Source organism: Populus trichocarpa, chromosome 19 (assembly GCF_000002775.5).
Source record: "Populus trichocarpa isolate Nisqually-1 chromosome 19, P.trichocarpa_v4.1, whole genome shotgun sequence".
Taxonomy (NCBI): domain Eukaryota; kingdom Viridiplantae; phylum Streptophyta; class Magnoliopsida; order Malpighiales; family Salicaceae; genus Populus; species Populus trichocarpa.
The window spans coordinates 4665419-4679757 of NC_037303.2; the positions used below are offsets into that span (position 1 = coordinate 4665419).

Here is a 14339-nt window from a genome sequence, read left to right on the forward strand (position 1 = left end):
ATAATAATAATAATTGTTTTATTTACATAATTCACCGATTATGTCTACATAAAATAAAGTAAATGCGATCATAGTAATGGTTACTTCAAGTCATGAAAGAAAAACACAAGACACCCATACATACCAAAGTCAGCAACAGGAGCACGAGAGGATGTGCTCAAGTTTCCCCAGACATGAACATGCCTTTAACATGGAAACACGAAGAACATACCCAATCCATTACCTTGTGCTATACTATCATTTTATATTATTAGTAGACAGCTCAGAGTCAGAATCGGAACGCTAAAGAAACCAAATTCATTCACTGCAGATGAGGCTCAAAGCAAGGAATGCAAACACCTCTCAGTAAAAACTACAGGGAACAACTTCCAGACCATCATCGAAACCATCACATCAGCCAGATTTGAAGTGGCATATACATAACTTCTCTTTGACTCTAACAAAATTGTTTTTAGAATAAAATTTTGGCATTCGAAAGAAAAGAAAGGATGCCAATGCAAGTTAAAGATCCTGCAAAAAGATACAATCAAGACAAAAGGGAAATAGCCATGTGCAAAACTAATCTTCATCCATCCCTCCAGGCGCTGCATCTCTCCTTGGACCTCCAGCTGGTTTCGCCATTATAATCTGCATGGCAGAGAGGGCAAAATAAAACAAAGTAAGCTAAAGTCACAATTCAAATTCATGTCAATTCCATATATGTTGCTGTCAAATCAATTCCACTATTATTTCATACAGGAATAATCGACCAAAATTCTAAGCTGAAAATAGACTTGAGAGTAAAAAGTTTATTTAGTCAAGAATATGTTTATATTTTATTTTTATAAATTGTACCCTGAAAAGATTACATTACAAAACCTAAACTGAGCAAAAAAAGTTGCTCAGGAAACTTCAAATCACAAGAAAATGGGATGGATCAGCATGAAGTAAAATACCTGGTCCACTCGCAATACAGTGCAGGCAGCATCTGTAGCATATTTGAGAGCGAAAAACCTGTACAAAAGGGGGGAAACAAGAAAGGTTGAGCTTGTATTTTATATAGATAAACAAAAGTTTTAGCTTGATAAATGATTGCTCCTCATCTATAGTAGTTAAAAATCAATTACTAGAATCCACAATATCTGATCTGATTCTGAAAATATAAGTTTTCGTTGAGTACCTATAGGATTGTCTAAAAGGAAAGAAGCCCTAATATTGACAATGGGTTACAATTAAAAACTAGCAACCAATATCCTGTGGAAGAATAAGATCCTTCTATCCTTATTTTTTTTCCTGATAAAAGACTGCTATCCAGCTTATAAATGAATCATGCAAAATATTTTGGTTTCAAAGATCCAAATCCAATGCATGGCTTCTCAATTCATCCTACAATCCATGGTTATCTTCTAGCTACACAACTAAGCCTTTCAAAACATAGCATAACAGGACATGGAAGAAAATAATGACCAACAATCACAGTGGACTAAAGTGCAATGTTACATACATGAACACACAAAAATAAACAGACTGCGGAAGTCAAAGAAAAAGAAAAGGACAACTTAACCAAGGAAAAAGTTCTGTCAAGCCTTAAAATGCAACAAGTGTAAAAAAACAGCTTGGCATGCAAACATTTCACAGAGAAGTGTGAATGCTACAAGATAAAAACAGAAACATACTTTGTAACGTAGAGGTCCCAGATTTTCAGGGTTGATACATCCTTACAAACACCTTCCTCTAAGTCAATGCCCACTTTGATATTTCCAGAAGCATGATCAGCATAGAGGGAGGATATGATCTCCATTGCATTGAGACCAGCATTCTCAGCCAATGTTTTAGGTATCATCTCAAAACTTTCAGCAAACTTTGCAATAGCATATTGATCCAATCTGCAAGATAAACAAAAAAAGCATAATAACAGATCATTCATGTAAGAATTACAAACACAGAACTAATACAAAAGGACAAGAATAGAAAGAAAGCACTTACCCTGTTTCTTTAAATGAGAATTCCTTGAGTCTTTTGGCTAACTCAATTTCAGTAGCTGCCCCTCCAGGTACTATTCGACTGTCCCTACACATTGCCTGGAACAAAATGTACAAGTTTAGAATTCACTTCCTGCAACCAAACTCTCCACTGGAATGTTTAGCAACAATAACCTTGTAAGTATTGACTCCATCATCAACAGCTCTTTCAAGGTCATCTAGTATACTATCTGTACTTCCTCGTAACACCACAGTGCATACAGAGTTTCCACCTTCTTCATTTCTCACAACAGTGACCTGTTTCATATAATTCATACAGAGCACAAGCATATCATTTCAAGCGCCAAAAGGAAAAGATGCAAGACAAAAGAGAGAAAAATCTACAGCCAAAATGATAGAATTAAGGTGATTCTAAACATACTCTAGTTCCACCAATTTCCTCAACAGAAATCGAATCTACATATCCCAAGTCATCTGGGTTGGGTGGACTAAGCTTCAACTATAGCAACAACACAAAAGAACATCAGAATTCAACCAAAAGAACTTTTGAAAACAGCACGAACAACTATTTCTAACAATAAAAAAAAAAGTTCAAATAGAAGAGAACGCACAATAGCAACAGCACCAGTGGTGCGGCAAAATCTTCTCAGTTCAAACTTTGAGCTGATCTTCAGAACCATGAGTCTACAAAAGTTATAGGTGCAATGAAAAAGCCACTTAAGCAACCCATTAACAGTGTTACAAGCAAATGAAATGCAGCATAATATGACCTCAATTTGGCAAAAATACTATCCCACAACCCCTATAAATGGATATATTCAGAGAAAGTAAAAAAAAACCACAAGGAAAAAAGCTTATGTACTTGTAACGTTCGCAGAAATGTAATGCCATTTCTCCAACAGCTGCTCCGCTAACAATTACTTTGGCACCAGAATTTGCCACTGCTTTAATGAGCTCCTCAACCTTGGCTTCTTCAGTTTTTGCATAATTTTCTAGCTGTGGGGTTAAAAGTAGGTAGTTGTTAAAATATCCAGTTGACCACTATCTTCATTTATTTTTTTAGTAATAAATATAAAGCTTCATGAATATTAAGCAGATATATTCCACAACATTGCAAAGAACATATAGAGAACAACAATAAATGTAATTGCTTCCATACCTGCTCAGCAGAGTGAATTAGGACAGTTCCCTTGGTTTCAGTTGCCGAGGTATCAACACCACCAACAAAAACAGCAACCTATGAATGCACAAGAAAAAATAATTTATTTGAAATTGTTAAATCACATGATAAAGAAGTCCATTTAAACAAATAACAATAAAAGAAAACATCAACAAATTCAGAGCAGCTTCAGATTAAATGCTATAAACCAGAAAAATAAAGAACAGATGTCTGCTCACCTTTGCCTTCTCCACTCTCTTTAGGGTTCCCACAGTATCACCTTTCAAAACCATTCCGCGGACTGTTGAAGAATTGTTCAAACCTCCTCCCACAAGCTTTGCAACCCGCACATTATCCACATTGAAGTTTGCTGGGTTCTTGGGACACACTTGAATGCATGCCTACAATGCAAGAAAATAAGAGCACAAACAAAAAAAAAATCATAACATAACAGCTAATAGAACAACCGACTAATAATTAAAAGAGAATAAATACACTTACTTCAGAAATGAGATTACATAGAACGTCTTCTTGTCCGAATTGCTTGCTAGCAACAGCAGCCTTCATACGAAAAATAACTTGCTCCTTATTCCTCACGTCCATGTTTTCAGAACCTGGCTCCACCAGTTCGCCTAAGATTTCAATTGCCTAAGAGTGCATTTGCAAACAGGGAAAAAAAAATCATATTAAGTGTGAGGAAGGTACATGCAAGGTCTCCTTGACACAAAAAAACAAGTCATTTAAGCATATTCATCACAGAGCAAACATACCTTGTCAATTGATTTATTGTAACCACTGATGATCTCACTAGGGTGAAGGCCCATCCTAATAAGCTCATCCGCGTTTTGAAGTATCTCTCCAGCAAAAGAGATGGTCAGGTTAGCTCCATCCCCAATTTCCTCTTGTTGGGCCTTGCCAGCTAAGACCAAAATTTTGGCAGCTGGATGTTGAACCTCAAGCTCATTTACAATAGTGGCAGCATCATTGGTGACAAATAGTTTGTCCAAATGGTTAATAACCATCTTATTCATACCTAATCACAACAACAAAAAACATTAGCTTCAGAATAATTAATCCATGAAGGGACGAACCGAAAAGAAAACAAAAAAAAAACCCCTAGATGTGAGTAAAGCCATTTGGTTTCCAATTTGGCCATTGAATCCCTAATCTATAGACCTAAATCCCAAATCTTTCCAGCCCTCAATTCAAAGTGCCAAAATGTATTAGTAGTGCACATTTGTTGCTTACTCTAACTTACAGATTTTCCGTTCTCTTTCAAAACAAATAACACCAAAAAGTAGCAGAAACCCTAAATCAATAGAAACCCAGGAAAAAAAAGATGGGATTTTCTTTTATTAAAAAAAAAAGAAAGTTACTTTCTGGATCGAGAAATAGAAGTACCATTAGGGCCGAGAGAAGTGCGAGTGATGGTAGACAACTGTTTACAAGCATCAATGTTTTTGAGAACAGCTTCATCGAGACCTGATAAATGCTTGTGTCCTTCCTTTAACATTGATTGTATTCCGTATGGTTGCATTGAGAACCCCATAGTTCTTTCTCTCTTCTTTTACTTTCTTTCAAACAGAAAATAACTCAAAACCCTAACCCTAGAAAGAAAAGGAGAGAAACCTGAGATGAGATCAGTGTGAGTGTGACCGACTGTGTTCTGTTGTGTGTGCAAAAAGATGGAGGGTGTGAAGAGTGCAAGAATGCCCTAGAAATCTTATTTTAAAAAGATTCTATGAGGTCTTATGCCGTCGTTAGAGTTTCTGTATATAGACGACTTGTCGTTCATCGTATGAAGAACGGTATACGTCCTTCGTCCTTCTTCCCTAAAAAGGAAAATATTATTTATTCTTATAGTTAAATAATTGATAGATCCACATAAAAGATATGGGTGAATGAATTATGATCAACTCGAGATTTTGTTTTGTTAAAATAAAGTTATTTTATTTTTTATAAATTTTTTTATATTAATTTAATTAATCGAGTTTAGTTAAATTAAATATATCACTAAAACTATGGTAAAGTCAACTCTATTTAGTTGACTATTTTATTCAACTTAAAATATAATTTAAATTGAGTTCTAGATAACAGATTATGTAGTTCAACCTATTAGATTAGTAGGATTTAACAATTGTGTTATTAAATTAATTTTTATTTTTAAAAGAAAAATAAAACTTCTTATAATCTTATCAAAATACATATTTTATAAAATTAATAAGAGTAATTTTAGAAAAATTCTTTCTTATGAGAAGAATCCTACACACTGACACTATATGCATTTTAAGCATAGACACTATTGTGAACCATTTAAAATTAATTTATATTTATTATTTTGGTGGACATGGGCTAAGTGCATGTTTAAAAGTGTTTGGAAGTTGTGTTTTTAAAATGTTTTTTATTTAGAAATATATTAAAAATAATATATATTTTTTATTTTTTAAAATTTATTTTTGAGACTATCATATCAAAATGATTAAGAAATATTAAAAAATTAATTTTTAATAAAAAAATTTAAACTTTAAACAAACAATATTTTTAATTGCAATTTCAAACACGCTCTAAATACATTATCAATAGATTTGTTACTATTTCTTCAAAAATCCACATCCATATATATGAACTCTGTGTCAAAACATTTAATTTGAAAAAAAATATCTTTAAATTTTACTAATCATCACATGTATTTAAAGTATTTTATTAGTAATTAATAAACATATTGTATTACTTTAAAAAAATTCTAGATGCTAAAATAAAAAAAAACTTATCTCCCAAAATAAGGGTTTTTTTATATATAAAAATGAAAATAATACCAATACTAATATATAAATTCAAACATATCTCTCATTGTAAGAAAGAGAATAATATATTAATATAATTCTCATAAAATAGGTTCATCATGTTTTTCTAATATATGATATATAACGTAAAACTATAAATAATATAAATAAACTTCTCAAGACACCCCTAACATATATAGTATATCACCGGATTTATTGTTTTTACTATCCAAACTCTAAAAATGCTTAAAAATGAGTCAACAAAAACAAATAATTAAAAGCTAAAAGATACTAAAATTACATTTAATTGTATTGTGCTATTAATTAACAAAATCTTTAATTATTTTCTCATGTTATCTTTGACTTGTTTTATTAAAAGAATATTTCTCTAAATAAAATAATTCATAAAATTTATATTCATAACTATAATTTTTAGTTTTTATTCACCCCACACAAAATTAAAACTCAAAAATAATAAAATAAAATCAATATTCAGGAAATTATTAAATAAGACCTTAGTTATTTTTTATATGAAACTCTTGGTTATTGACTTACACTATCTTTGACTTTTTATATAAAATCATTTATATTTTATTTTTGACAAATTTTAGCTATTACTAGCTATATGACTTGTGCTCAGCCGCGGGTCAAATATTTTTAATTTTTATTAAAGATTATTTATGTAAATTTTTCAATGTATTTTGATAGTTCAAAAAATATAACAAATTAAAATATATATTTTCATGACAACCATAGTTATCAAATCCGATCTGGGGTTGACCCAGCCAAGGGGTCTTATCTTGGGTTACACGGGTTGACTCAAGTCGAATCGGGAAAATTGAAAAAACTATTTGAGGTTTTAATATTTTATATGAAAAAATAAAAAATAATCCATGTGGATATAGGCTATACATGTAAACAATTAAGTTTGAAAAATTACCTCAAAATATTTTTTATCCCATATTGGAAAGATATTATTTTATTCTTCTAAGTTGAAGTATTTAAACCAAAAATGTTTTTTTATCCCACACTAAAAAACCATAACTTTTTTCTTGTGAACAGAAAGCATATATACTAAAGGGCTTTAAATCCCACATTGAAAAAATAAAACATTCTTCGAGTATTTATATAGTGAACTTTGAAATGAGCTAATAATCAATTGAAAAATATGAAGAAAAAAAAAAGGGTCTATAGGTAGGAAAAAAAAATCCAAATAAAGGGGACTCCATCGGATTTTGCCAGGTCTCCTGAATTTTCGGTTGACCGGTTTCCCTCGGCCCAATTGCAGACCCGATTTTCAAATGAAACAAACTCGGCCAACGCTCTTGGATTCTGGTGGTAACAGGGTCCACCGCTGCTAGGTCCAAGTGAAAGCAAGGCCTAACTTTAGTTGCAGCTCTAGGCCCACCGTTGCTGGGTCATGCTTACAACAATACCCAGCAACAGTGGGTCTTGCTGGCAGCCGGGGCTAGCAGCAGGGCCCAACTTTAATGGGTCATGTTTCAGTTGGACCCACCAACATTGGGTCTGGTAGCAGAGCCAAATCTAATAAACCTAGGTCTTGGCAACAAAACCTACCAGCTGGGTATCCATCTGGGCCCACGCTGCTGAGCCGCAAGATCCAGCATCAGTGGGTCATGCTTGTCAGAAGATCCCACCAACGGTGGGTCCTGCTAGGTAGCAAGACCCAACATTATTAGGTCATGCTTGGCAGAACGACCTATTACCCTTAGGTCCTGACACGAAACCCAAGAGAATTGGGACCCGATGCAGGACCCAAAAGAATTAGATCCTGAAGTATTTTTTAAAATTTATTAACAATAACAATAACAATTTTTATTTTTCCATTTAAATCAAATCTATGGTTGTTTTTCAATATTGATAATAATATTTTTCAAATTTATTAATTCTTTTATTAATACTATTAATTATAATAAAAAGAATAATATTTCTAAGACAAATAATAATATTTATAATATTAACACTATTAATTATATTAAAAATAATAATATTTGTAACACAAATAATACTATTTTTAATATTAATAGTTTTAATTATAATAAAAATAATAATATTTATAACACAAATAATAATATTTTTTATATTACTACTTTTAATTATAATAAAAATAACAATACTTATAATACAACTAATAATATTTAGAAACCTAAGACCCTAGAACCGTGGGTCATGACGCAAGACCCATTGTCTTTGGTCCGGACGCCGGACCCCAGAGAATTGAGTCCTGACATCGAACCCAATAAACCTGGGTCAGGGTGAGGATTCATATGCCCATTGTTGTTGGGTCATGGTGGTAGCAGGGCCCAACTTTATTGGGTCATGTGATAAGTTGGGCCCACCGTTGCTGGAAAGCCAACCCACTATCATTGGGTATAACGGCGAGCAATACCCAATAAACTTGGGTCAGGCAGCGGATCTAGTTGCCCACCATTGCGGAGTCCTGGTGGCAGCAGGACCCAACTTTATTGGTCCTGCTGTAGCGGGGCCCACCACTATTATCAGCCAAACTCACTATTATTGAGGCTGGCAGCTAAGACATACCCAATAAACTTGGGCCTTGGCAGAAGGACCCCTTAGCTGGGTACCCTTCTGGGCCCTTCGTTGCTAAGTAGCAGGGCCCAACATCATTGAATTGGGTCATGCTTGTCAGAAGGACCCATCAACTGTGGGTCCTGCTGTAGGTAGGGCCCAACGCTGCCATAGGTCTGGCTACGCAGCCAGACCCAATCTCAGTACAATTTTTTTAAAAATAAAATTTTAAAAAATAATACAAAAGGATAAAAAAAATATTAATTTGAAGTAAAAAAAAGTTAAAAAATTATAAATTTCTTGGGTCTCCCCACTTAGCCAGACACAATCTCAATATATTTTTTAGAAAATATATTTAAAAAATAATACAAAAACATCATAAAAAACATTATTTTAAAGTATAGAAAAAAATTAAAAATTTTAAAATTTCTTGGGTCTAGCTTCGCAGCCATACACAATCTCAACATATTTTTTTTAAATAATACAAAAACATAAAAAATATTAATTTGAAGTAAGGAAAAAAACTTTAAAATTTTCAAATTTTTTTCAAAGAATTTTTGAAACGCAAAATCAAACATAATTTAATTAGGAAATTCAACCCAACCTGAAACGGAAAAACAATTATCATCACCTAACTTTTGTTCAATATATTAACAAATCTCATCAATTTATTTTAAAAAATAAATTTAAATTAGAGAAGGCAACGCCTAAGAAATTTAATTGGGTATGGTTGTTGGGTTTTGCTACGCAGTCATACCTAATATCCTCGGGTATGGCTGCGCAGCTAGACCCAACTCCTTTTGAAAGCGATTTGAGTCTGACTGCCAAGTCAGACCCAACAGCTCTTGGCAGAGAAGGCAACACCCCCAGCCGCAATTCTTGATAAAAAAACATAACAGGGAAGGCCTCTCAGGGTGTTACAGTGTTGTCCACAGTGCAAAGACTCTATTGCTACAGTGTTGTCCACAGTGCAATGTGTCTATGTGTAACAGCCCGGCCCAACTTGCCATATATTGTCCGCTTTGAGCCTTACCACCCTCACGGTTTTGTTCCTGGTGACGCGAGTCCACTTCTAAGCCTGACGCCCCAAAACGTGTATGACAAGTTAGCAACCAGCACTCTTAATAAGATCATCTACCACTCCCTCACCCGACAATATCCCACATCGGCGGGTGAGGGAGTGATAGATGGCCTTATTAAGAGTGTTGGTTGCTAACTTGTCATACTCGTTTTGGGGCGTCAGGCTTAGAAGTGGGTTCGCATCACCAAAAACAAAATCTTGAGGGTGGTAAGGCCCAAAGCGGACAGTATATGGCAAGTTGGGTGACAATATCCCACATCGACGGGAGAGGGAGTGGTAGATAACCTTATTAAGAGTGCTGGTTGCTAACTTGTCATACGCGTTTTGGGGCGTCAGGCTCAGAAGTGGGCTCGCGTCACCAGGAACAAAACCGTGAGGGTGGTAAGGCCCAAAGCGGATAATACATGGCAAGTTAGGCCGGGCTGCTACATTTGGTATTAGAGCCGACCTCACTGGCTGTCCAGTTGTGCCGACGGGGTCGTCGGGCTTCTTAAGGGGTGTGGATTGTAATATCTCACATCGACGGGTGAAGGAGTGGTAAATGGCCTTATTAAGAGTGCTGGTTGCTAACTTGTCATACGCGTTTTGGGGTGTCAGGCTCAGAAGTGGGCTCGCGTCACCAGGAAAAAAACCGTGAGGGTGGTAAGGCCCAAAACGGACAATATATGGCAAGTTGGGCCGGGCTGTTACACAATGTCCATAATAAATCTATAATGCAATCCACATTGAATTCACTTGATATATATAGTAATTCACTGATCCCTCTGCTGATCTCTTTTAGTTTTTACACCTAACAGTGCAATTCACAGTGAAAGCACTCACAGTCCACTGTACTTCACTATACAATAGAAATCCCACATGTTTTAGAGTTTTGTTATATGAATATTAGAGGAAAAAAAAGGCATACAATTTTTATTCATTTTATTCTAACATTTTTCTCATATATATTAAAAATAAACTTTTAAAATAAAAGGATTTGTTAAAACTATAATATTAATATAATCTTGTTAAAATTCACACCACATATCTATTTATTTGTGTCAATGCCTAGTTATTAAACCCTAATCAGCCTGGCTGGTCGACCTAGAACCTGGTTGACCTGGTGACTAGACCAATCCGGGTAAGGCAAAAGACTGGCCAATGCAAAAATCCAGCCAAACCCGATCGACCCGGCGGGTCAACCCGTGACCTAGGCAAACCCGAACAAGACCCCTTTTTTTCTTTCAAATGTGGTTTTTCTCCTAGACCCCTCTTTTTTTATATTTTTTTAGTTGGTTATTAACCATTTTCAAAGTTTACTATATAAATACTAGAAGAATGTTTTATTTTTTCAATGTGGGATTTGAAACCCTTTAGTATATATACTCTATGTTCCCAAGAAAAAAGTTATTTTTTTAATGTGGGATTTGAAACCCTTTAGTATATATACTCTATGTTCACAAGAAAAAAAGTTATGTTTTTTCAATGTGGAATAAAAAACTTTTTGATTTAAATACTTCAACTTAAAAGAATAACATTGTATCTTTTCAATATGAGATTTGAAGGATTTGAAACCCTTTAGTATATATATTTTATGTCCACAAGAAAAAAATTATTTTTTCAATGTGGGATTTGAAGCCTTTTAGTATATATACTCTATGTTTACAAGAAAAAAAATTATATTTTTTCAATGTGGGATAAAAAAATTTTGGTTTAAATACTTCAACTTAAAAGGATAACATAATATCTTTTTAATGTGAGATTTGAAGGATTTGAAACCTTTTCGTATATATACTCTATGTTCACAAGAAAAAAATTATGTTTTTTTAATGTGGGATAAAAAACGTTTTTGATTTAAATACTTCAACTTAAAAGGATAACATAATATCTTTTTAATGTATGATAAAAAAACTTTTTGAAATATTCTTTTAAACTTCATTATTTACAACATGTATAGCCTATAGATGGATTTTCTGGCTATAATAAGATAAAAATGGCACAAGAGGATAAGGAGAAGAAACCTTTGTAACACTACGGGGAACCTTTTGCTACAAAGTCATGCCATTTGGGTTAAAGAACGTTGGGGCCACCTACCAAAGGGTCATGTTGACTCTATTTCACGACATGATGCATAAAGAGATGACATGATTGCTAAATCTAGAGAGGGAAAGAATCATGTCCAAATATTGAAGAAATTGTTTGAAAGACTTAAGGAAATATAATTTGAGGCTTAACCCAACGAGGTGTTCATTCGGGGTGAAATATGGGAAGTTGTTATAATTTGTGGTAAGTGACAAAGGGATAAAAGTGGATCCCAACAAAGTAAAGGCTATTCAATCTATGCCACCTCCCAAGACTGAGAAGGATGTAATAAGGTTCTTAGGAAGATTTAATTACATTGCTCGGTTTATATCCCAATTAACCATGACTTGTGACCTAATCTTCGATTGTTAAGGAAGAAGAATCTTGGAATGTGGAATAAGAGTGTGAAGAAGCTTTCACGAAAATCAAGCAGTACCTACTTAATCCACCCTTATCTATCAAGCCAAATGGCAAGTTCTACTGGCTGAGTACGACATAGTATACATGACAAGGAAAGCCATGAATGTCATCGCCGATCACCTAGCTGGCCATGCTATGGAATATTATGAGCTGTTAAACTTTGATTTTCCTGATGAAGATGTGTTTTCATTCGAGGAAGGGAAATCAGATTAGTGGATTATGTACTTTGATGGTGCTATGGTAACGAAGTGGGGGCAGTGCTAATCTCTCCTGATGAGAAACATTATCCGGTTTCATTTAAGTCGTAGTTTGGGTGCAATAACAACATAGGAGTATGAAGCTTGCATTCTCATTTTAGAGGTAGCATTGGAGCTGAATATCAGAAAGATAGATATGTATGGAGACTCGATTTTGGTTATTTGCCAAGTGAAAATGGCAAACCAAGGACGAGAAGTTGAGACCTTACCAATAATACCTGTCTAAATTGGCTAGAGAATTTAAGAAAATAAAGTTCACCCATCTAGTAAAGGAAGGAAACCATTTTGCTGACGCTTTGGTCACGTTAGCTTCTATGGCTAGAATAGACTTTGGGCATAAGGTACAGTCGGTACGCATTACTATCAGAAATAACCCAGCTCATTATTGCTCAGTTGAAAGAGGAATAGATGGAAACCCTTGGTACTATGATATCAAGAATTTCATCCAAAACCAAACATATCCCATGGGGGCATCCACAATCGACAAGAAGGCTTTGAGGAGGTTGGCAATGGATTTCTATCTTGATGGGGAAACTTTGTATAAGAAATCATCTGACGGAACATTGTTGAGATATTTGGATGACGTGGAGGCAAAAGGTGGTGAAGCAATTTATGAAAAGAGATTTGATCTATCGATATGGTCCACTAGAAAAGATTATATCTAATAATGCCCAGAACTTCAATGGTAAGATGATAATAGAACTCTACGCTAGATGAAAAATCAAGCATTCCAATTCCTCGCCATATAGGCCAAAGATGAATGGTGCGGTAGAAGTTGCTAACAAGAATGTCAAGAAGATTATTCAGAAGATGATATTCATCTACAAGGATTGGCATGAGATGTTGTTATTGGCCCTTCACGCGTACTGCATCGCAGTCTGAACCTCAATAGGAGCCACCTCATATATGTTGGTATATGGAATGGAGGCGGTGATGCTTTTAAAAGTTGAAATCCCCTCATTAAGAGTATTGATAGACTCTAAGCTAGAAGAGGTAGAGTGGGTAAAAGTTAGATATGAATAGTTGAATCTGATCAGTAAAAAGAGGATAGCTGCAATTTATCATCATCACGGATGACCAAATCATATGATAAGAAGGTCTGACCTCGAGGATTCCATGAGGAGATCTTGTACTGGAGAAAATATAGCCTTTACCAGGAGAAGATCAGAGTAAATGGGTGCCAAACAATAAGGGCCCTTACGTGGTAAAGAAAGCGTTCTCGGGAGGAGCTTTATTGTTATCTAGAATGGATTGAGAAGATCTAGTTAGACTTGTGAATGCTGACTCTATAAAGAAATACTATGCTTCCGGATCCATAAAATAAAGTTCGGCCATGAATTCTCTCTGTAAAAAACCTTTTCTTCATAAAGCGCATGATCTCATAGCATTCAAAATCTTTTACTTAAAAAAAAAAAAAACTGTTTTTACACATGACTAAGAAGATGACTCCATCCATTCTCAAAATTGGAGGGATCCCAAACCAAATTTAAACCTGATAGGTTTTGTACACCACACTAGGGGGCAAAAAGCGCACATAGGGGTCTATTAGTGAACCAAAGCCCAAAGGGGTATCATTATAGAATTGTTGAAACACCTTTTATGAGAGTTGCTTAAAACAAAACTTGATGATTGCATTAAAAGTTTCAGTTTTCATGAATAAAACTAGATCCTTTGAGTTTTCCTCTGAAAATAATTTCTTAAAAAATGGAAAAAGACGATTAAAACATCTGCAAAAGTATAATAAAAGACTATTCAATGGAGCAAGAAAGGGCCCCATAAGAAACTAGAGATCTCTTCACCAAGCATAAGAAGGATAGGACATATAGAGCATGGAGCATATTCCAGTTCCAGAGGATAGGTCGGGCAAACAAATGGAAACAAGAGCTCGAAGAAGGCTACAACGAAAAAGGGGGCCTAGGTTTCCAAAAATAGGTAAACAAAAACATGCATGCTATATTATCATAACACTAACCTGTCATGAAAGGTGTGACGAAAGCCAAATAGTTCCAAGTTTTGGGATTCGCTGAGATACGAAATCTCAGGTCAACGGAACTACGAAAAAGAATA

The 14339-nt window shown here is 34.6% G+C and overlaps 1 protein-coding gene across 1 annotated transcript; it reads right to left on the minus strand.

Annotated features, from left to right (window-relative positions):
• Positions 1-276: 276 nt before the first annotated feature.
• LOC7491035 (T-complex protein 1 subunit theta) lies at positions 277-4841 on the minus strand. Its single transcript, XM_002325799.4, has 13 exons — positions 4522-4841; positions 3891-4153; positions 3622-3768; positions 3360-3521; positions 3121-3198; positions 2824-2957; positions 2573-2645; positions 2383-2460; positions 2136-2258; positions 1966-2060; positions 1656-1865; positions 936-993; positions 277-627 (listed from the first exon to the last, which is right to left on the minus strand). Exons 1-13 carry the CDS (start codon positions 4667-4669, stop codon positions 559-561), a joined length of 1638 nt encoding a protein of 545 aa, XP_002325835.1. The 5' UTR covers positions 4670-4841; the 3' UTR covers positions 277-558.
• Between the last annotated feature and the right edge of the window lie 9498 nt (positions 4842-14339).